General features: G+C 36.8%; 1 protein-coding gene across 5 annotated transcripts in view; it reads right to left on the reverse strand.

The window, feature by feature from the left end:
* Window positions 1-23151, reverse strand: part of ICA1 (islet cell autoantigen 1) — a 65929-nt gene that overhangs the window by 39405 nt on the left and 3373 nt on the right. For 3 of the 5 annotated variants that reach the window (XM_005480812.4, XM_074536532.1, XM_026798507.2), the window contains exons 2-8: window positions 16511-16557; window positions 15965-16132; window positions 14773-14811; window positions 12477-12648; window positions 10477-10549; window positions 8685-8808; window positions 6282-6480 (exon numbers count right to left, since the gene is read on the reverse strand). In XM_005480812.4, coding sequence (XP_005480869.1) covers window positions 6282-6480; window positions 8685-8808; window positions 10477-10549; window positions 12477-12648; window positions 14773-14789 — 585 coding nt within the window. In that variant the 5' untranslated portion in view covers window positions 14790-14811; window positions 15965-16132; window positions 16511-16557. The remainder of the gene's footprint in view (window positions 1-6281; window positions 6481-8684; window positions 8809-10476; window positions 10550-12476; window positions 12649-14772; window positions 14812-15964; window positions 16133-16510; window positions 16558-23151) is intronic. The other 2 variants (XM_005480811.4, XM_074536543.1) reach the window with 2 other exon arrangements.

The following is a 23151-nucleotide window of genomic DNA, read 5'->3' on the forward strand; positions in this document are numbered from 1 at the left end:
GACTATAAAATGCTTTTATGGTGAAGAACATTTCTCCTAAAGGTTACATTTTCAAAAGAGGTATATCTTTCCTAACTGCCTAAAAATGCTTGGGCATTTTGTATGTGAGATATCTCGTAATGTTTCGGTTTCTCTGCTTAATGTTACTAAATATGATATTGGAGAAGTTGGAAAGAACATTACAGCAGAAAATCCTCTAAGATAATATACTCAGCACTGGAACTCCATCTACTTTTACAGGGAGATGCAATAATCACAAAGCAACAACTAGAATTTTGAGTGAAGAGCACTTTTTATATGCTTTGTCTTTCCCTACCCTATTTTCTCGGTAAAGCACTAAATTTAGCTTTTCCAACCCATACACTTTCATATTTAAAAACCTGACTTCAAAACCCCTACTCTGACTGCTATTCCCCACCAGAAAGAAGCCAAACCTATTCCTGATGGCACAGGCATGCCACAAGAAGAGATGTGTGTGGGTGTTGCTTATCATAGGATCATAAGAGTGGGCTGTTATCTTTATCTCTGCTCTCACATTGCTACACTAAGATGTAGATCTCAGAGTGCAGTTTGACACCATCTTACTAATTTGAGAGGAGACACATACTCTCTACCTTGCAGAGAGCATTACTGCATCTCATGGAAGTTCACCTATTCTTCTAGTAAGCACAAGCAGCAATCCAAATCACTGAAGAGAATAGGTGGGTTTTTTTTAAAGGAAGATTTTGAACCAAATGCGATAAAAATCATATCTATTACTGTGAGAGGCTTTACTATCCCAGATTCCTAGCAGGTATTAAGAAAGTCACCATTCTTTTTTCACATTGCAGTGCCACACATCTCATATCCAGCATACAGTCTACTGAAGCAACTCAGACCTCTCTGACACCTCCAGAGCACAAACACCAACACTGCGCTCTCTCACATGTAGGGGCCTATATTATTGCTGCCCCAAGATAAAAGTGCTTAAAGTTTTTCAGACGGAGTTGGAATTTAATGGGAAAGTAACACCTGAAATCAAACAGAGATAACTATGGGTTTTTTTAAGAATTGTTTTTGTTAATTTTAAAAACCCAAGCTTGGTCAATAGTGACTACCCAGCTGGCTCTAAATATCCATCAATTATACTGCTACTTGTAACTATGACAACTTAGAGTCTTTTATTTACACCATTGTGACTGCCATGGCCAAAGATATTTTTCTTTAAGATCCTGGTGTACTTTGCTGTTGGAAAATGGAAAGATTTTCCAGCTTAATATCATCTGCAGATGCAAATAGCATTAGCATATTTTCTCTTGGTTGGCTTTTAATAATTCAACTAGAACATGACCAACAAACAGCACCACAAAACTTCTAAGAGAGTCACCCTCAAATCAATTGTTTTATTAGATATAGAAAAATACTTGGAAAACATATTAGAGATGTACAGATTTTGTTCTGGCAGGAAGAGAGTTTAAACTTAAAGATAGTTTTCCATCTTTAAATTCTATAATCCTCTGAAACTTTGTTTAGTGTTCTTTGGTCAATATTCTCAACTCTCAGCTCCTGAGAGCTCTTATTTTTCTAGTAAAGTTAAATTCACTTTTCCAGGAATCACTCATAAGGAACTGCAAGAATACAGACTTGCAATTTGTTTTCCATTAAAACAACAATTTCACTAAAAATGCAAAAATATAAAAAACATCATCATGTAATGTTATTTATAAACCTCTGTTCTTATTTGCTCTTCAGTTTTCTACCTTCTAAATGCCTACAGATTTCCTTTTCACTTTATTTTTACCAAAACTGAAATTTAGTTCCCAAGTATGGTAACTGCCAAGTCTGTCCTTATGTCAAAGATCAGCTTCATATTTGGTTTTTCTCCTTCAGCAGGCTTTTTTGTATTTTCTGAACTCTCCAAGAGTTTTCAAAAGTAACAGAGAATTACAAAAAAAAAAATTAAAACAATACTCCAGTACATTTCCAAAGTGCCTTAGGTTTGCTGGGCTGTTAGCAGCTAATGTTAATGGATAGGGGAGCAGCAGATGATGCTGTAACATGGTACAGCACCTTTATCATCACACAAGCGAGAATGTCCTCGTGCCCAGCAGTGAGACCAGGCAAGGGGACAGCAGGGGAAGAGAGCTGTAGGTCCTGAGCCTTCCTGACAGGCTGCAGCAGATGTATCTGAGCCATACTTGCTGAGACCTTTACAATGAATACATACAGTCAGTGATTCCCTTTAGTGATTCCCTTTTAATCAATAGAATTATTTATATCTTCATTATTTCCCATCTATACACTGGAGCTTTAACTTTCAAGAAATAAAATATATTCAGGTCAGCCACTCCCTATATTGGTACATTTATAACAACAGCAGTTTAAGTTATCGTTATGTCATTTTGAGCTCTTCTTGTTGAACCTTCCTTCTTCCCGCTTTACTTTTCTCTCGACAGATTTGTCTTTAAAATTACATTTAAGGGCATTAATTTTGTTTCAAGTATATAAAGACTATAAGGAACTGCAGATAAAATGTATCCAAACAATCCAGCTTCTAGCTTGCAAGTTCTCAACATCTACCCGCAAACCGAGAGCTGGGTGGTAAGGTGCACTGCAGCCTGTCTCAGGGAGCCCAGCATTGCCACTGGGTAATAACAAAAATACTTCAGCTTTGGTTCAAACCTCAGAATGAAGGGGAAGCAGAGGAGTATGAGAACAAAGGAAGCAAAAAACAAATATAGAAGGGATTAATCTGCTTTATCAATGTAGCATGATAAACAAGCTATCATGCCACAGATGTAATTTTCTCATAGCTAGCTTGAAGGTCAGCATGACAATTTTTTTCAGCTCTCACTTTTTATTTGTTAGGGATGGCACTGAAATGTACAGGTTTGATGAGAAAGTCTACAGTATAGAACTGTTCATGGGATAGCACAGCCAAGTAGAATTGAACAGCACACTGTCCTGTGTCATATAGGCTGCATATGGAAGGCTGTGTCCTGGTCTCAGTTTATCCCTACACACTGCTGCATTCCTGCTCAGAAAATGCATGGAAAAGCTTAACTTTTTCAGAGCTGGAAGAAGGACACACTTGGGCCATTTGGTCTATATTTTTCAACGTCACAGCACAGTTCATGTTATAGTGTAGTCTCTCCAGGCAGATAAAAGAGACCAGATTTAAGAACATTAAAAATCTGATCAGTGTGAAGACTTTGGTAAAAGGATATTAGCTCATTAACATTCTTCTATATATCACAGCACTGTTTAGATGCTCTCAGGGAACACTTCAAACTCTGAACTTAGGATGGAAGATCTCTGCAACCAGAACAGCACTGCACTGTTCATAAAAACTGCTAATAGGAAAAAAAAAAAGAAGTTACATAGCATTTATAGAACTCTGCAGGAAAAAGTAAATACCTATTTCCTTAGTTTGACTCAAGTAGCTACAATTACACAGCTATCTTCAAACAACAATGTAAAAAGGCTGCTCTGCAGTGCTCTGAGACACTCTGAAAGGGGTAGTGTTGCTGGGTCTTGCATACTTAGGCTGACGCCTTAAGAACAGCATTAGAAAATTCTTTCAAGTACCTCATTGTTTTGAAAGAGAGCTACAAAAATGTCAGTGTTTTAACTCAGATTTTATCAGCTCTGAAAATACTGACTCAACTATTGATCTTTTAGCCTGAGCTATTCTGAGGGAAGGTATGAAAACCCCATCTGGATTGATTTAGCTTTGGTCTCCAAAAACAAGTACCATATCTGTATACATAATGATACATTAAGGATTACATTATAAAAGGCTACATACTTGAAAAACAGTCCTTTAACTGAATGATATAAATACTGCTGATGTACTAGGTGCATTAAAGATCATTAAACCAGCACTGTTTACTAGAAATAAAAAAAACCCAAAAAAACCCGTTTACTTAAGTAATAGTTTGGATTTTTACAATCAGAAGTCTGAAGAAAACTTTCTTTCAAGTGTTCTGAGAGGATTAGCTTCCCTAACTACTTGGTGGTGTATCGTTCAATATGCAGCTCCAGCTCAAAATGCTTCTCTCTGGCAATGGTATATTTAAGAACCTAAAACCTTACATGAGTAATTATAACATCTTGCTCAACACAAAACTAGCATGACTTCTTAAATTGTTACAGATCCAAAATAAGCCCTAAAACCTCAGCATTACACTGCCACACTATGGCACAATTAAGATCTGCAAGCAAAAATAGAAAAAAAAGACAATAAAAACTCCTCTAATTATTTAGAACTACATAATCCACCATTAGTTTTTGTAAAGCACTAAAAAGAAACTTCGATCTTGCTCAGCAACGCTACCTAGGAACATTATGCCTGTGGATTTTATTTCAGTATTTTTTTCCCCGTGATTAAAAACCAAAAAGTTTACTTTCTGCAAGTATTAAATCTTCAAAGACTAGCTTGATATGCCTGTTGCACAGATGGGAAATGTGGGAAAGTGGATACCAGGGGCATTTCTTTCCTTTGTTGGCTACAAAATGTAGAGCTTTTTGTTCACTGCATTACAATGTGAACTGAAAGGTTTTCAGTCCACAGCCAGTTGGACAAGAGATATGTTCAGAAGACTTTCAAGTTTGTTTTTTTTTAACTATTTGAGGTCATGCTACAGAATTTTAGAATCTACTTTTATTTTTTTATCTCAGAATGTAATGTATTTCAGATCTAGAAATATTTAAAAATACTTAGTATTTCCACATTTTTGCTACTAAATTTTGTAAGAACTTAAAAAAAAAGTTTTTTTTGCTGACCTTGAAGCACAGCAACTCGAGATGCCTGAAATTTCACATCTAAGTTTTTATCTACAAGAGCGCACTGCACAAACCATATGTTATTTTAATTACTTTGCCATTAATATAATTTATGCTTTCCACGGCACTTGTTTAGCAAGAAAGCTATAAATCAGTTTTCTATTACCAGTACTGCTTTATTCATTCTAACATTCCATTTTTAAGTGTTTTCCTAATAAATCAAACAATGTACATAAGCAATCAGCTGAGGCCAAGACCATACCAATTATTTTACCTGCAAGAACTTGCCATTACAAACATTTCCCATAGGGCATAATAAAATATATGTCTGGTGCCACAAGACTTACAGGAATATCCTGTACTGAAGCATTAAATAAAGATTAGATGACTAACTGGGACACTATTTTTTCCATCCCTTTCTTAATTGCTATTGTCACCACTTTGGTTTACAAAAAATAGCATAGTTAGATGCATGCCAGCCCTTTCCTGTAAAGATGGTTTGGTCAAGCTTTTAAAATCCACAATTATATACCTTTTATCTTCACGCACTTTCAGTTACAGACTGCTTAAGCCATCAATTAACAGGATTTTCTCTTTTATACATTACCTATCTCTAAGCCACATACATATATACATGTACACTTTAATACAGTTTCTGTTATTAGACCTCTGCTTTCAATTATCACACAATTTCTGTAAATTTTTTTAGTGCCTTTACTCAAAGCATGAGCCACTTGGTTATACCTAAGATCCTAAGTCTTCCTGATAGGCAGCATCTATAAACAGCCAACTGTGAACATTATAGACTTTTGACAAACTTGGCTCTAGGGCCTCACTAGAAAATGTCTCATGTGCATTCCTGAACTGGGACAGGATCAGCCTAAATAAATTCTATACTCTCACCTGGCAGCAACATTGCAGCCTACCACCTAGGACTTGTGATTTTGCAAGTCTTTTGGGAGGGGAGGAGTTTAGCAAACTTGAGTGACACTGAATGAAGGCTATTTATGGAGAATGCCTCCTTAGCAGTTTTAGCGTTTAGCAGTTGCCAATGGATCACACTGAACTGCATCAGGAACCTAAAAATAAATTCCAGATTTGCAACTCCTCCCCAAAATCCAACAATAGCGAATTTTGAAAATGTTGGTCTTTAACTGCCCTCAAAATTTAGCAGCAGACCAATTAGGTAGAGTACTTCTGTTATTGTTTTTTAGTTGCAAAAATTAATATTCCCTTCCCCCTCTGACAGCAGACATGTTTTCCTCTATTAGTCATTCAGGCATCACCACTAAGGATTCAAAATTAGATAACCTTCTTCAAAAAGATACATTATTTAAATTATAAAGATGTATGCTAAAGTTGAATATGCTACTAAAAAAATGCCTTTCCTTACAGCTCACAAAGAAGAGGTTAGGATAAATGGCATCCTTATTGCTTCTTAATTATGCTCTCTTTAGAAGAATCAAATCGTGCTTCATTATCATTCATTAGGCAATCCCTTCTAGGAAACTTCATACCTTCCTGAACTTTTCCATCTGCTTATAAAGATCTGGATCCAGCTCCTGAGACACATCTTTCATCCACAGCAGAGCTCCTCTGTATTCAGTCCGATACTGCTCCATCCTGTTCACCGTCAGCCACGTGTCTGAGATGGCCCTGTATCTGAAAGTCTCCACTTCTTGATACAATCTACTGAGAGGGACACGGAGTGCTAACCTGGGAAGGCATGGGGCAAAGAGAGGAAAGAGAGGAACACCTTAAACATGTTGTTCCACAAAGGATTAATACAACTCCTGACAGTTTACTAGCACTCCAAAAAAACATACACAGCTAACACAGTTCACTTTAGTGCCAGTGTACGTTCAGATGATTCCACCACGTGGTTGGAGGTACACATGAAACACAGTAATTCTGAATGAATACTGTTTGCAACTCTTCTGTTCAAATAGCAACTTTTCCATTACACATGTGAGTGGAAAAGAAACCTCTTCTACTGTGCCTATGTATTTTAGTTTGACCACTTGTATGTTATTACCATTCCTCTTCGTAAGTTTCACTTAGCAACTATAAAAATATACCCAAGGTAATTTATTACTGGAAAAGTATAACAGATGTATCAGGAGTGTAATGCTAAACATCACAAAAAGTACTTCCATTAGTCTTTTAAGTCTTCAAATATAAATGTAAATAAATAAGTAATCTGTCAGGTAGATAATTATCTGAGGTTTTCTTTGTGTTTTTTGTTTTTTTTTTTAGTAACTGGAACAATTTCTTTGAAGGACATTATCTTGTCTTTTGGAAGATTCAGACATTTATCTATATGTTTCTTCTGACAATCACACTTTGGAAAGGCAGTAGGGGACACTGTTGTCCCCCCTATGCCATCACTTCAGCTCCTAATGGGATCTCAACACCCGACAGGATTATTCCTTTTGCTTTGCTCCCTGCTGCTGCTTCTGCTTCCCTCTTGGTTTCCAGCAGCACCTCACTGGAATGGGTTCAATCAGCTCCACACCAGCACACAGATAGTTTAATGTGCAGGAAGACCCTTGGCATAAGAGAATTTCTGATTTTGGCTCCAGTACCCCAAGATATGTTGTCTTGATCTCCAGTTAATGAGCTAGCTACAAGCATGAAACATCAATAAAAGCAGTCCCAATTTCAACAAGAGTCTGAGGATAGCTCAAAAGAAGAAAGACAAATGATTTTGTTTTAAATGTGAATTTATCTGAAAAAGATGCCTTAAAAAAGTACTGGGTCACAGCTATATTAATATGTGAATTCAATGCAACTTTTTTTTTCCATGATGTTTTTTCTCATTCCACAAATTCTTTCCCAGATATCCAAAAGAAAGTTCAGTTTATGTAGATAGGCATTGAAATTTTGTCTATTAACAGTTATGCTTCATAAAGGAGCAAGCCATCAGCACTTTTGCTCAAACGTGCTTTACAAGTGCCTTAATGATCCCACTCATGACTGCTACTGGAGGTGCTAATGACTAAACTGTAGCCCAAGATAATAAACATATGAAATTCTCAGTGCTCTCTATGCTGTGCTTCATTTTGAGCCAAACAACTGCACCGTTAAGATAAAGCCAAAAAGTATCATAGTAGTTAAAAGCCCACCAAAATCCTGTAAAACATAATGGAATAGAATCTTCCTTTGTGAGTGATGGTAATTTTCATCCTTTCATAGTCCTAATGCTGTGAAAAAGAGCATCACAATACTTACAATGACATCAGGTAATGCTATTTTTAAACTCCTAGAGCAAACACCGGGTCAGGGACAGGTGAAGGACTCTGGTTAACAGCAGGTGTTAGTGTGCCTGTGTGCCCATCTGGATTCCTTGCCTTTTACTTGCCCCTGCACAACCTACATGAGCTCTGTAGGGATCTGGGATCTTGTCTCAGGGGAACTTAACACTGAAGATCAAGCAGAAGATGGCATTCAGACTCCTCCTTTCTCTTGCAACTAGTTGAGGTACGAGACCCGATGGCCCAGAAAAAAGTATTCCCTTACTCATTCCCTCCCTTGCAGGAACCAGACACCTCCACAGTGAGCTTGCTGCAGCACTTCTCTGCAGAGTGAGAACTGCTACCAACCAGGAGAGGGATCTGACATCATCTCCTTTACAACCCTACTGCTGGAGAAGCTCCAGTACAGCCTTAGAGACACTGAGCTGAACAGGCACAGGCAGGGGATCTGAAGACACACATAGCAGGTCTGTGGACAAAAAGCATGATCAGGCAAAATTCAAGAAGTCACAAATATTGCCAATATTACAGCAGATTTTGTCAATAATTTTCCTATCAATTGGTTCCTCACACATTTCAAACGGCCAAATGAATGATGACATTGGTGAATCAACTACCATTATAACAAGTACTATGCAAATCAGACAGAAATGTTGACCCATATACCTTTGCTGAGAAGAAAAGCAGAGGGCCTTTCCTGTAGCTTGCATCATTTTTCCTGCTCTTGTTTTATCCTGAGAACCCTGTGATCGAAGAAATTTCCCCAATTCATTTTCTTCCTGAGACAGAACTAACAAAAAATAAATGAGTTGTCAAATATGTTATTTAATTGGTACCTAACAGCTTTAAAACTGGCCTACCATCAAACAGCTTAAGTCACTTCAGGCATAAGCAGCAAAGCAATAATAAATAATTTCACAGAATTCCTGCATCTAGTAAACAGAAGACCTGTTTTATTTGAGACATTTGCTGATATACTTAAAAATCACAAAATTCCATGAGCACAAAAAGACAACAGGAAAAATGTGCTATTTCTTTCTTAAAAAAAAAAAAAAAAAAGTTGAGTTGGTTATATTACATCTTGATTGCAATTAACTTTCAGTGTTGGGTTCTGTCTGGTTTGGTAGGTTGGTTTTTAGTTCTTTTTTACCACTTGGACTGCCTCAGCTGATAGCATATTTTATTGAAGCTAATTCCAAGTTGTACTAACCAAAACTCATTCACTTGCTTTTCTCTTGCTCATCGTTTTTCATGCTTGACTACATAAAATTTCACATGACAAGTCTAGTACTTAATTTTAAAGAACATTTACTTTCAAATTACTTGGCAAGATTACTTGACAACTTGAACATTCTATAACTCAAACACTGTATTTCAACTGCCTGAAACACATCTACCTCAAAGAAACTGATAATTTTTTAAACAGGAAGATGAAGTGATTTTACACTGAACTGTTGACTGCTTCTAAACTGGGACCATGGACCTCAGAGAACCTTACAAAAACATCTCATGATGCCCTCATCATTCTTTTAAAGTGGCTATCTCCTATGCTACCAATGTCAATCACTATCAAGAGGGAGAATGGCCTAAAACAATAAAAGAAGATCTCCTGAACTCCTCTTGCCATTTTCCAAAATGCCAACAGCCAACTCCAGTGCAGACTTGGCACTCTTTGGTAAAGATGCACATCTGCATCGGATGCAAATCTTTCCATCAGATTTAATCTGACAATTCTTTAACTTGATACACTACTATTCTGTATTTCAATTTTACCTCCTGATTCTGAAACATTCTCTCTGACTTTCTTTGGATAAAGAAAAATGAAAGCCTAGAGAAAATGCAATTGAAGATTTAATGATTTCATAGCTGGACTCTCTCCTTCAGGCCAAAAATCAAATAATATGGACTGCAGAGAACCTTTAGAGGACATTTAATACAATTTGCTGTTTGAAACTTTCCAAATCAGGTCCTCCATTTCTCACTAATGACTGTCACTAATTACTGTATGGTTTTTACAATCAAGTCAGCATTATCAAATTCATCATAATAGCATAGATTACTTGATTATAAAACTAGTAATAAGACAAAAATTCTTCATCAGCAATACTCACTTAAAAAAAAGCAAAACAAAACATTAAAACTGTTTAGAAAGGGGTTATGATTTCTAGACATGACACTTTTGAATCTGTCAACTAAGTAATGGGGGAAAAAAAAAACTAAAGAAAGTTTTCTCCAGCCATTATTGCTATCACGGCATTATATCAATATATAAAACATCAGAACTGGGAAATCTTCAAACAAATAACCAAATTTGCATTCAGGTGTCTGCAAGGAACACTACTTTTGAATAGGATGAAACCAGTAGTTCCCTGCTTTCATTTTTACCTTTTCACTTGTTCAGTGATTCCATAATGCAGACCTTCTTATCATTTTAACTACTGTGTTTGATCATACTTACAACAAATCCTTTTTTGATACAGTTCAATTGCTTTCAGCAACTCCATACACGTTCTCTGAATAGAATGGAACAGCTGATATTGAAACAAAATACACAAAAAATTGTCAAACGTATGCAAGAAACACTGAGGAATAAAATACAAGAAGGACCTTAATTTTTCATAGAAATTATTAGGGAGCATTCTTTTCTTCTTGAACAATGAGCAATATTTCTGGTATTTCCCTTATTAATTGTGCTCTTTTTTCAATTAAGTTTTTTACTGAAACTAAAGACTGACCAATCATAACCTTACAGAAGGAAAATAAAGAAAAAATAACTTTGGAAACAGGTCTGCAACAGTTGGTAGTTAACCAAAGGACTTGTGTTGGGTGTGGGTTTTTTTAGGTGATATCTTTGTATAGATATGAAGATGTACAAATTTGCTTCTAAAAACCTCAAGGTAGAACAGAGTTATCAAAATATTTATCAATCAGTCATTCTCACATGTAGGAATATGCATACTAAATTTTTCATAGACACTGTCAAGTCTAGTGGAACAAACTTGCATAGGTATGGCCAACACAGAAGGTTGTTGATTTAAACTGAAAGTTTTATTGGCATATTGGAAACAAATTTCTAAAGCAGCAGCTTTCAAAGAAAGTAGAGGTAAAAAAAAAAAAGTCAGTCATGACTATATTTGGAGATTATTTCTAGGAAATAGAAAAATTATCTACTCTGTCTGTCCATCTAAAACCTCCAGCCTGCAACTTAAATCTAAACTCTACCATATGAGGCATTACACAGCTAGAAGTAAAATAGACCACTGGCACAGTTAGTGCTTTCTGTCAAGGCTGCTTGACTACAAATTTACACAGGTCTTGTCTTTTCAGCTGGGAGTATGACTTGCAAGTGAGAATTTGTTCAAAACATGCTTATGCCACTTGTGTGAACCTAAGTTTCCCTATTTCCAACCCCACCTGAGCTAACAGAGCATCCTTCCTGATAAATCTGCAACACAGTAGACATGGTAAAAACTCAGGTATGTATTTATAAAATAGTGTTCCATACTTCCAGCTTGTTTTACATCAATACTCCTGATTTACAACCCATTGTGAAGACTCTGTAAGTAGAACCACCGGGTGATAAGTTACTGCTCTTCTTGTGTTTGTTGTACTACAGCCTCCTGTATTTCAGCTAAAACCTAAATAAACTGAGAATCCTAAGTCAATATTTTTTTAAGAAACTACAAGAAAGCCAGTAAAGCAAAACATTTACCATCATGCAAGAAAACAACACAAACAGAACTTATATGGACATTAACTGGCTTATTACACTTCCATAGTACACCCTCAATTTTTTGATTCGTCTCAAAAACATTCTAGGTCCTAATTTTGTAGAACTTTAACCTATTTTTTTCCCTCTCAGTGGAGTTGAGGATACTGACAGTAGGACTGTATTTGTCACACAGCAGGATTCCTTCTCTTGGTTTTATTTTTAAGACTTTCAGAGGCTTCTTTTGACATGTCAGAACCCACTAATCTGCTCGAAACCTTCAGAGTAGAATGCACTGTGCACCTTGCTCCTGAGCACATTGAATGTTTTTCTGGTATATGTGGTATTTCATACTTGTATAAAAAAATGTCGTTTGTATGCTCAATAAAATACTTTCAGGAAAAAACCAAACCAAATCACCTTAAAGTGACATAGGCAAAGGATAATCTCCTGACTCCTCTGCTAACAAAAGGAGAAAATCTGTCCCTAAAATATGAAAATAAATCTGAGATATGTTCAGTTCCAAATAAAGTTAAAGGGACATAGGGTTTCATGTTCCTAAATTCCCCTATATTCCCTGAATTTACACAGATACTTTTGTCAGAATCTGGAAGAGCTAATACATGAAAATTATAAAAATGTATGTATGTAATTACATCCTACATGCACACATGTTAAAGGCTTGGTGGAAATGAAAACACTTTAAAAATTAACAAGTAGAGAACAGACATTATGTAAACATTACAAACCTCTAGTTTTGCATCCAGATCTGCATCTGAAGCAACAACATGCTCATCTTCCTTTTTTCCTGTAACTTTTATAAGGGTTTGCTTTGTTTTCCAGTATTTCTGTTGCATTTTATTGACCACAGATTTTTCTTGGCTTTGAGCATATTGATCATAAAATTCTCTTGGATAGTTGCTAGAATATTAACAAACAAAATTTAAAACTTCAATTGGATACTTTAAAGATAAGTCTAACACACTCAATTAATACATTTCCATTAAGAATATTGCATTTGAATGCCAACACATATATTCTAACATGTAGTTCCTGATTATGCATTAATAACAAAGCAACTAAATTAATGTATTTCCCATCCTACTCTGAAGAAAAATACACTGGTTTCAACTTGAATATCTTAACCATGCAGTACTGCCTAATAAACAGCCTCAAAGAATTCCCCCCAATGCATTAGGAAAGGATTTCTAGCCCATGGAATTAACTTTTTATTTTGTATAATTAATAGAAGAGTTTCAAGTGAACTAGCAGAATTGCTCAAGCAGGTAGCAATTTTCATGCCATTTCAGCACTGTTGGGATTTGACACAGCTCATTTTATGAATGGGATTAGACTACTTCTTGCCCTCCTTTTTTGTAACTGAATAAAAAAAGAATCAGAAAAACACTCATCTCTTTTGAGCATGCTATGTGAAAGACTGATATCTCACATCTCTCTTTATACAATGGACTACATGACAACTGTGGGTGTATAACAGGTAACTTTTTCTTTCAAGGTTTATTTCTCACTGACAAATAATTCTGCGTTCCTGCAGCAGATCTAATAAAAAGTGCAATATATAAATTCCATATTCCACAATATTTAAGCCATACCCAGACAGCTTAATAGAAAATATAGCTTTACCACAAAATTTCAGTGTCTTTCAGGAAGTGTTACTCCATTATTAATTTGTGCAAAAGTACATACATTTTCCCCTATATGCATATATAAAAAGCTGGAGTAGTCTTTCAGCTTTTTAGAACTAAAAAGTGATTGCTAAACACTGCTATAATTGGATGCTTCACAAAACTTAAATAGGTTGAGTTTATTTTGAGAAGACACCGTACACCTGGAGTGTTAAACTGGAGTTCATTAGTGAGATATTGACCCCTAGTTCTCTTCACAACACACAGATTGCTCAGAGATGCTATCCCAAGAGGTCTTCAGACCCAACATACACATCAAGTCATGCATGGAGACGTGCCCTTTCCCAAGGCAGGGGGGTTAGAACCAGATCATCTCTGAGGTCCCTTCCAACCCAGGTCACTCAGCCATCCTATGACCCTCTGATTATATGTATCATATGTATATATATATATCTCTATATATATATTAGATATATCTGTATCTATACATTTGCTGTGAAGCAATACAGCCATTCTGAAAAAACAAGCCATTACACACTCCCCAAAAGGGGACCACATCTACCCTACATAGTCATTAGTGACACAGTTTAACCTGAAAAGGAAAATTTTTTCACAAGCTTACATTACTTGCTTTAGTTACTTTTAATCAGTGAGTTAGGTGACAGCACCTTAATTACCAAAGAGATGGTAAGAAATTTAACTGGAAGTGAGCAGAGATATAATTTTAAAAAGCACTTATACAGAGTACCTCATAGCTTCACTGAACTTGAAAAGCAAAGATATTTACCCATTTAATTCTACACAAATATTAGTTCCAAGAGTTTAATTTATTAATTAAAATTAAAATAAAGGTATTTTGATGCTACAGCAAAAAATAAAAAACATGTACAAAACATACCACATTTTATTTGGAACTCTGTATAAACAAGCCATCACACACACTGACAACAGACAACCTATCAAGCTGGGTGAATACTATATTGATCTGATACAGGCTGCACCTTTAACATACCAAAATTACTACCTTTAATGAATAAAAAACCCCTCCTGTATTATGAGAAAACACAATATGAGAGTTTATTAAAACTAGCATTACTTTAATAATAATTAAAAATACCCATCAAACTTCTTACAAGGTATTATAAAGGCCTTAGCTGTCTGGCTAACTATGTGCTTTGACTTCTACAGCAGTGAAAATAACTGAGATCTCATTTCATTAGTCAAGTGAAGAAAACACCATAACTCATCTGATGTTAACCAGCTACTAATATAATGTCACAAAAATATTACAAAAAGTGCTGGGATTAATACAGATTCCTGAATTATGAGACTGATAAACAAACTGAACAAACCAACACTATTAGCCCATTAGAATAAAAAAAATTATTAAGATGCTTACTATTTATGACCTTCCATGATTCTTGTCTTCTTCAGACACCTAAATAAGAAATGATCGGTTAATATAAGTATTTGTAATTCTTAGATAAAACACTAGAAATCCCTTATCTTTTCCCTCAGAAAATTAATATGCTGCAGCATCTTGTTTACCATATTACAAAAGAAAACTCTTCAATCTGTGAGCCAAATGCCTTCCTTGTGTACCACAACTCTCATGAAAACCCATTACAAATGGATTTAAGTGCTGCCAATCCTTCTATGTTAGCAAGTTTTTCAAGCAAAAGCATATTTACCAGGCATAAATTCAGTGACTTTTTATGAGGCATGCCAAAATCGCTCATGCTAGGCATCACCCTCAGTCAAGTTTTTTACCTACAAGTTTTAGCCACAACAAAATTCAATTACTTTTTACCCTTTTTTTTTTTTTTGACTATATCCCACTGACCTATTTTTCTAAAACACTAGTTACATCACGTCTTGAGTCAGAGATGTGAAATTTAATGACCAGATGGTTTTTCTATGAGGGACACCGCAGATCCTGAGGATAGAATATGATTTGTAGGCATTAGAACTTTAGATTTTTTAAGTTACCATCTCCAGCATGCACATAATGGCATGCACATAATTTCCCACTAGTACCTGAGCACACTCCTTCCAGCCAAGCCAGATACTCATAAACAACAAGCACCAGGTTTCCCCTCTGCTGCTTTCAGAGAGGACTGGCACATGGCTAACATGGGAATGGAGGCACTGCAGCAGGATCTGGATGAGACCAAAATGAAGCCAGTGAGATGGGTGGTGCTGCTGGGAAACAGACTTCAGCAAGGAGAGGCACAGAATGAACACACCAACAGGCTCCACTAAGGTATGAAGCTGACTGACTGAGAAAACAGGAATGGAAACAGGAGCTAGGGAGGTAACAGTGCTGAAACTGAACTTTGGCTCTAATCCAAGTAAGAAAGAAAAGGGGCTACAAAGGGGAGTCAGCATGTTGGAAATTAGCACAATACTGCATACAGACAGTGTGGTTAGCACTGGAGAGGCAAAGGGACTGGAACAGATTGCAGGAACCCAAACAAGGCAACGCAAACAACCTGGATGCTTCCTGCAAGCATAAAGCACATGCACTTCCATTTGGAGCTGAATGGAGCCAAATCTCAGATTTCTGAGCCTAACCTCTCTGCTGTCAGTACCTGTGAAACTTGCTGGCAAAGATCCAGGAGATACTGCAAGATTATATCAGAGCAGGAATTTCGCCTGAATTGGAATTTTTGTGAAATGTTCTTAAGCACCGCAGGAGAGACCACAAGAAAATTAGTAACTCTGTCTTCAGACCAGAGTTCAAATGTAAGGGTCAACAGCTAAAAAAGGAGGAAGAAAGAATCTTTTCAAATTGTTGTGTTACAGAACCATTGAGTCAGACAAGATACAGAATGGACTGCTGTGCTGTTCTTTCTAGAGCCATAGGCACAGACACTACTAACTCATTTCTAATACCTTTATATTCTTGACTTCACTGTTTTCACACTGGTCCTCCTTAAGTCAACTGTGGGGGTGTGTGTGTGAGATAAGACCACAGGATTTAGCTTGTATACACAAGCTTGTCCATGACTCAGTTATTCAGCAGCACACTTGGTTTGACAGGAAGCAAAGAACAGCCTGTCCAGGTGGACTAACACGTACATTACTTGGAACAAAGTTTAAACAACCAGTATGGGGAAAAGGTGCAAGGCACTGACCTTATTCACTGTACACATCCACCTGCTTCTTCTGGAAACCACTGTCCCTACAAAAAATAAATAGGGTCATGGTGAAACAGTTGTCATTTGCAAGCACAGCTCATGCTCTCTCTTCCTAAACATCTGACCTCACCTTCTGACTCTGACATCTTCCTAGGTATACTCCTCCAGGTCCTACATAGCACCCTTATGCCCTGAGGATATTTTTTGTGGGAGTTTTTACATTCAAACTGGACAATATTTTCATGGTATGAAAATGAGGGCATGTATTCTCTGTTCTGCTGTGTGATGGGATGGCATTTGGGGCTACAAGACCTGCTGGGATGGAGTCCTATGGCCAATCAGGGTGGAATGAAACAGAAATGGAGCCTTACCTACACTGCCTGCTGGAAATGGCTCCTGGCATGTGATTATCATCCAAAACAGGCCAGGAGGGAAAAAGGTCCCAGAGAGTTCTAGATATTATAGATAAAAAGCATGCCAGGGAGATTGCTGTAATTAAGCAGTAGCAACAAGCAGCAGCCCAGGACACAAACTCAATCCCTGTGCCCATTTTATTTCCAGTACGGAGCTGACTTTTGGTCATAAATGAGAATTCCGTTTGCAAAGACAGTTTAGTAAGTACTAACATCGAAAAAACAGAAATGTAGTTGCTAAAAAAAAGTGCAGTGAATTGTCTCTGCAGTAATTTAACAGGGCCCTAATTTATTTATATAATCTCTTACTTCATGTGTTGTTATTGTCTGTTCCAAGTCCTGGAACCAAAAAGGGTTAAGATATTGGTTCAGCTCTAACAAAGGACACTATTAAAAGCATAGCTGAAAGCAGTGAGATTTTTTTAAAAAAATATTGAAATCTAAGTCTAGTCTCAAAAAGTGAGAGATACTAATAAGAGGGGACTGGAAATAGCCCAGGGAAGTATCCAAGAATTAAAAGGAACATTTAACAGTCATGTAAAGAAGAATCCCTACAGCCACAAAATGCTGGTTTTGAGGCTGCAGAGAGAGACCAAGAATGAGCACATAACCTCTCATTACTTCAAGTTTTGAACGCTTATGCCTTCGAAGAACAAGACAAATGTCCCAAACAGAAGTAACAAGCCAGTTGGTCTTTGCCAAAATTGACTACAATAGAAGCACATGGGACTAACTTGAATCTATCAATACTCTCTCCAAAAATTGCAGTCAAATTTAAAATTAACCCATGTTATCATAGTTTTAGATATAAAAATAAGCTTTAGTTGCCACAAGGAGTTGATGTAATGGACTTTTTTTGCTTTTCTTCTCAGTGTATTAAAACAAACAAACAAAGATAAAGGTTTCAATAAACAGTATTATCCTGACAATGATTAACAAAATTTAAAAAAAAAAAAATCACCTCCCACAAATGGGAAAGCATTTGTATTGGGAAGTTTCCATGATATTTGACAATAAAGAGTTATACAACAGTTGTGGTCTCCACAACAGACTTTACCTTGACAAACAAAAGGGAGGGATACTCTAGATGAGAGGGTGGGTGCCAGAAGCAAGCACACCTGCTTTATTCACACCAGAGAAGGCAGTGCCACATTACAGACAACTGTACACAAACCCATGTTTAATACTGCACAGTGATGGATCTCAGGCTTCCTGAAGAAGTCCGTTCATGGTTCCAGTAATTTTGCAAGTGCTTCTCAGTGTTTTGAGAGAGACTAATGCTACCCGAGTTTAAGCATTAAACCTGAGCTGGTTCCACTCATAACAAGTCTGCATGGAACACAAGGAGCCACAGAGCTGAAAGATTCATTCCCATACAGAACTGGTGGGGCCACAAGCCCTGCCAAAACCTTGAAATTCCTTAGCATGTGTTTTTGAGGCACCAAGAAGCCCCAGCATCACTTTCCACAAACCATCCTCTTTGCAGAATGATGCCAGAGAAGACAGGCACAGTCTGGACACTGAAATAGATCAGAACTGTTTCTAGACTCTGGCTTCAGGTGGAATACAGCTGAATTCAGGCAGTGCTCTGCCACAGACAACAAGAAATGCCAAAACCAAGATGGTCCTGCAAACAGCCAACTTTGGCAGAGTTTCTCTGGGTGGTAGACTATTTGCACGCAAATTATTTCCACAGGAAGCCATAACAACTGGAATGCACACAGAACTTCATGCTATTTCTGCCATACTCATCATCCTACTAAGGAATTTTATTAGCTGACACACTGAAACAAAAGTTGATGGAGGACACGTCATTAGCAAGCAGCATTTCTATTCCTATGAAGAATCTTCTGATTCTCTATATTCTCCAAGACCACTTGAATACATATGTAATTTTTTCTGTGCAAATAGGAAAATGCTTTCACGGTGTTTTGTGTGATTTGAACTGCAGTATATGCTAGGATTACCCTCCAGCTCATGCTCTGTACCACATTTGTACAAGCTTGCTTCTCTTTTTTAGCTTTAGTACGTTTTGCTGCAGCATAAGTTGTCTGGTTTCCCAAGGGCTAAACAGCTTTATGAATAATCTTTAGATTCTACTTGCATAAGAAAAAGATGGTATGAGTGCCTTCTCTCCAACAGCTACATTGATAATAAAGAAATCTGTATATCAGTGTCACTCACATTACTTCTCTTTTTCAGTAAGCCTAAAAGTAAGAAATGTCACATGGCATGGTAAAGTTCAAATATTAATACTCTCCTAGGTTATAAGGAAATCAGTTTAAAACCCAGCCCAACAAACAAAACACCCTTAATTCAAGTACCTCTTCTTGCCTGAGCATTGGTTACCTAGCTCTTACTGTGCTCTTAGCTCAGACAACTGATTACATAGAAAAATATCAGCATGCAGAGACATCAAACAGGAATCTTTTCAAGTCTGAAGACTGTATGTAAAACTAACTGTTGATCTAATCATAGCTTCTCAGAACAAAGAGAGGAGCTGAAATCCTTGCAAAAACCTTATAAATCCTGATGTACAGAGTAAATCTAACACCCGAAGATGACCTAGCAGCTATGTAGGAAGGCAGTAGATTGAACAACACATTCTTTTGAGATACATCCAGAAACAAGGAAAGGGAACTGAACAAACAACATAGCAAAATTCAGCAACCCTTATGTGAAGGAAATATGTTCATCAAAACACACAGAAGAGTCTGCACTTTCACTGACAGAACTGTCCTGGGTCTACTGCTCTTTCAAAGCAGAGAATATGTTCTGTGGCTCCTCAAACCCTACCAGATTCTCCACATCCTAAAGTCCTTCCAACTTATAACTTTCAAATATGGCAGAATCATGCATTGCTGCTGACTTACGTCAACAGTTTTATTAAAAGGAATAATCTTCCAAGAAACTTTTAATACAGTAATAGTACAGTGGTGCTAAGTAACAACAACAAAAAAGAAGGAATTCCATATATAAAAATTAAGACTGATAGTTTCATTTATGTAAAATACTTTGAAGGGAAGAAAATGTGGCTAGGTGAGGGAATCAACGCCATCTGTGCCTCCAACAGCTCTTGGCTGACAACCTATCTCCTCCACTCTGCTCCCTGGAAGCCGTGATCAAACTGAACCAAGTAAATGGGTCTGCAAACCAAGAAGCAGTCTCACTGCAAGATGAAGACTAGACAGGGTACAGTTTTATCTTCTCTGGTGTGTCTACAAACACAGAGACCAGGAGCTACAAATGGTGTTTCGCTTTGCCTTTCCCAAGCAAAAGGGAATATAACAGCCCGCAGATCCAAACTATCCACATTGTCGGTGCAGGAACAGAGTGAAAACTGAAGTCTGGGTCTTTCAGCATCAAGATGACACACAAGACATAGAAACATTCCTACTCAAATACAAGAACAGCTACCACTCTAATTCAGCTAAAATGAATCTAGAGTTCAAGGTATATCTACGACAAACAACAAGATTTAATTTTTCCTCTAAAGCTCTTAAGTCTCAATATTGATGCTCTAATCCTGCAGAATCATCCATGCTTAGCTTCAAATCCAGGAGTCTTTTTGATCTGTTAGAGTGCTCACTGATGTACTTGTTTATTTATTCAAAAAGTTTGCAAATTGGTCTGTAAGTGCTGCATTAGCAGTTCCTTCCAACCATTACAACTTTTTGTCTAATCCTTTGTCTCAGACTGATTCACAGCTTTGCTACTTATCCTTGAAAGTGTCTATCTTGGAGATTACCCACAAGTTCTCAGGAGAAGAAATACAAGATTGCAGTATCAACAGAATTACTCTTTCAATCTATTTCAGGGATTGACATCTAGAAAGAATTTCATACATCCTTAAAAGAAGCACAGGATAAAAATGGAATCTGTTATACAGTGAAGGCTCCTGCTATATTCTTACACCTGCAAGGTGCTGAGGGGGAAAAAAATCCTGTTTGACTGCAATTACCTAACTTTAGTGCCTAAATTACCATACAAGCTAAGTCCCTGCACAGATAGTGAATACAACCTCCAAAGAGCTACACTGAGCACCTCAACCAAAGCCCCACCACGGCGCTCTGTGCAAACAGAAATTACGCTTTTTGCATTAGGCAGCTGAACTACAAAGATAAATCCTGCTGTGAGAGCACTGCTCTATTCCCCTTCTTTTAGAGCCAGTATTTCATGGTGGTCTGCTGAATTACTGTTAAAAAAAAAAAAGGCAGCAGCATACTGAGTAACACCATCCTTGGGACATGGCCATATCCCATTAAGTTCCCTGGAACCAATTTTCTCTTTCACTACAGACACTTCTGGAACTAACATTTCTGCCACAGTTACTGCCATTTCCTTCTCATATCTACCAAAGCCTATGAGACATCCCAGAAAACTACACATTTATTAAATTTCATTTATTCATTTGTCTTAATCCTTCAAATAATTTAAAACCCCCCCAAAGAATCAACCTACTCTACTGAGCCTGCTACCCCTGCCAAATCTGACGTACAGAAAAATCCCAAGCACATACTTAAAACAACAGAAGTGTCAGAGAAATTGGAGTTTGTTCTCCAAGGAGGTAGTTTGACCCAACACAACACATCTTTGTTTTTCAAGCTAGTAAACTGAGTGGAGAACAATCCACAGTAATACCAGCAGGTATCTTAAATGACTAAGATTGTGTGATTAAAGACTTGCACCGTAAGAAACCATGTACAAGGCATGAAGAAATCTGAATGTTTTGGGTCTTATTTCTGTCATTTTGTAGCACTACCTAGGCACCTACCTTCACATAGTACATCCAACCAAATGAGCAGCAATACTATTGACACCTGTCTTTCACTCAATTTTACACTGACTCTACTCTGTGTAGGGCATGTATGGTCACATCTATTGCAGAGAGTACTGTCAAGAGTAACTTTTTTCCAAAACACAATTGTTGTACTTCTAATTTCAGAACAAACAATTAATGTGTGAATTAATTATTCTACTTAAGTTTCCGGCGTAGTCTAAAGAAAGGATGATATCTGGGGCCATGTTTCTTATGCTGTCATTTAGTCTTTATTTCTCTATTCTCAACTCTGATGTGTACATTTGGCAGACAAACTACATATTTACAGTTTGTTTATTGCTCCCTTATACCAAGAACTGAAGAGTATCAATTCATCTGAACCAGTCACTCTGGTTTTCAGTACTTGAATGGTTACAAGTAATTTTTAGCCAACCTGAAAAAGCAGGAATTTGGCACTGTCAACATGTTTGTTAAAACTTATTTTTGCCCCCACAAAGTGCAAGGACCAACTCAAGAGTTAGTATTCCTCTCTAAAAAAATAATTTTGTGTCTATTTTGGTAATATATATCTGTCATATAATTCCATAAACTATCAGGTCAAACTTACAGCATAAAGTGATCTTCTTTCTAGAGCATAAATGCATTGAAATTATACTTGGAACTGGGTTGGGGGTTTTCTTGTTTTTTTTTTTTTTTAAACAGTTGAGAAGAAAAAATTCCTAAACCCAGTGGATTCTCAAAAACACTGATAAGAATGGCACATGAAGTCACAAGATGTACATGTACAGTACATGTAGTCTCAGAACAAAATATTTCAAATAAATGCTGGTTGACTGGAAGATTGATGAGCAAACAACAGCACTTTCTAGATAAGCTCAATTACACATAGAACTTTATCATTTGCACAGAGATATTTAATCACACAAAAATTAAATTTTAAATTCCTTTTTCAGATTATACTGGTTTTTCATCTGCTTATTGTGGAATAATGTAGGGACAGTAAATAGTATCATTTTCCTCTCAGATAACATCTTTTACTTCACTAGTAAAGTGTCCCATTGTATTTGTGGAGAACAGTGAGACTGTAAGTACTACATGCATTTTATGGAACAATAATTTGAGTATAAGTCATTGAATAGCAGGTCTAAGCTCACTGCAAATGAGCAAAACTGGGGATATTTACTATGCAGTATGTAATCTTTTTCTAAATGCAGACTTGCTTTGTTTCTTTAAAATTATTATCAAATTGTTTTGTAACACACATTTGTTCTCTTCATTTAAGAACCACTATATGTAAACTTAATAGCTGAATATTATCAAACAAAAAATCATATAGAACATGCACTGTGCATAGACTATAAGAGACAAATTGCTCTTCTGATGCACTCTAGCTCTAGTAGTCAGCGTAGAGTCTTACTACTGGGAAACTTTCCTCTTGCGAAACT

This window comes from Zonotrichia albicollis, chromosome 1 (genome assembly GCF_047830755.1).
Source record: "Zonotrichia albicollis isolate bZonAlb1 chromosome 1, bZonAlb1.hap1, whole genome shotgun sequence".
NCBI classification, from domain to species: domain Eukaryota; kingdom Metazoa; phylum Chordata; class Aves; order Passeriformes; family Passerellidae; genus Zonotrichia; species Zonotrichia albicollis.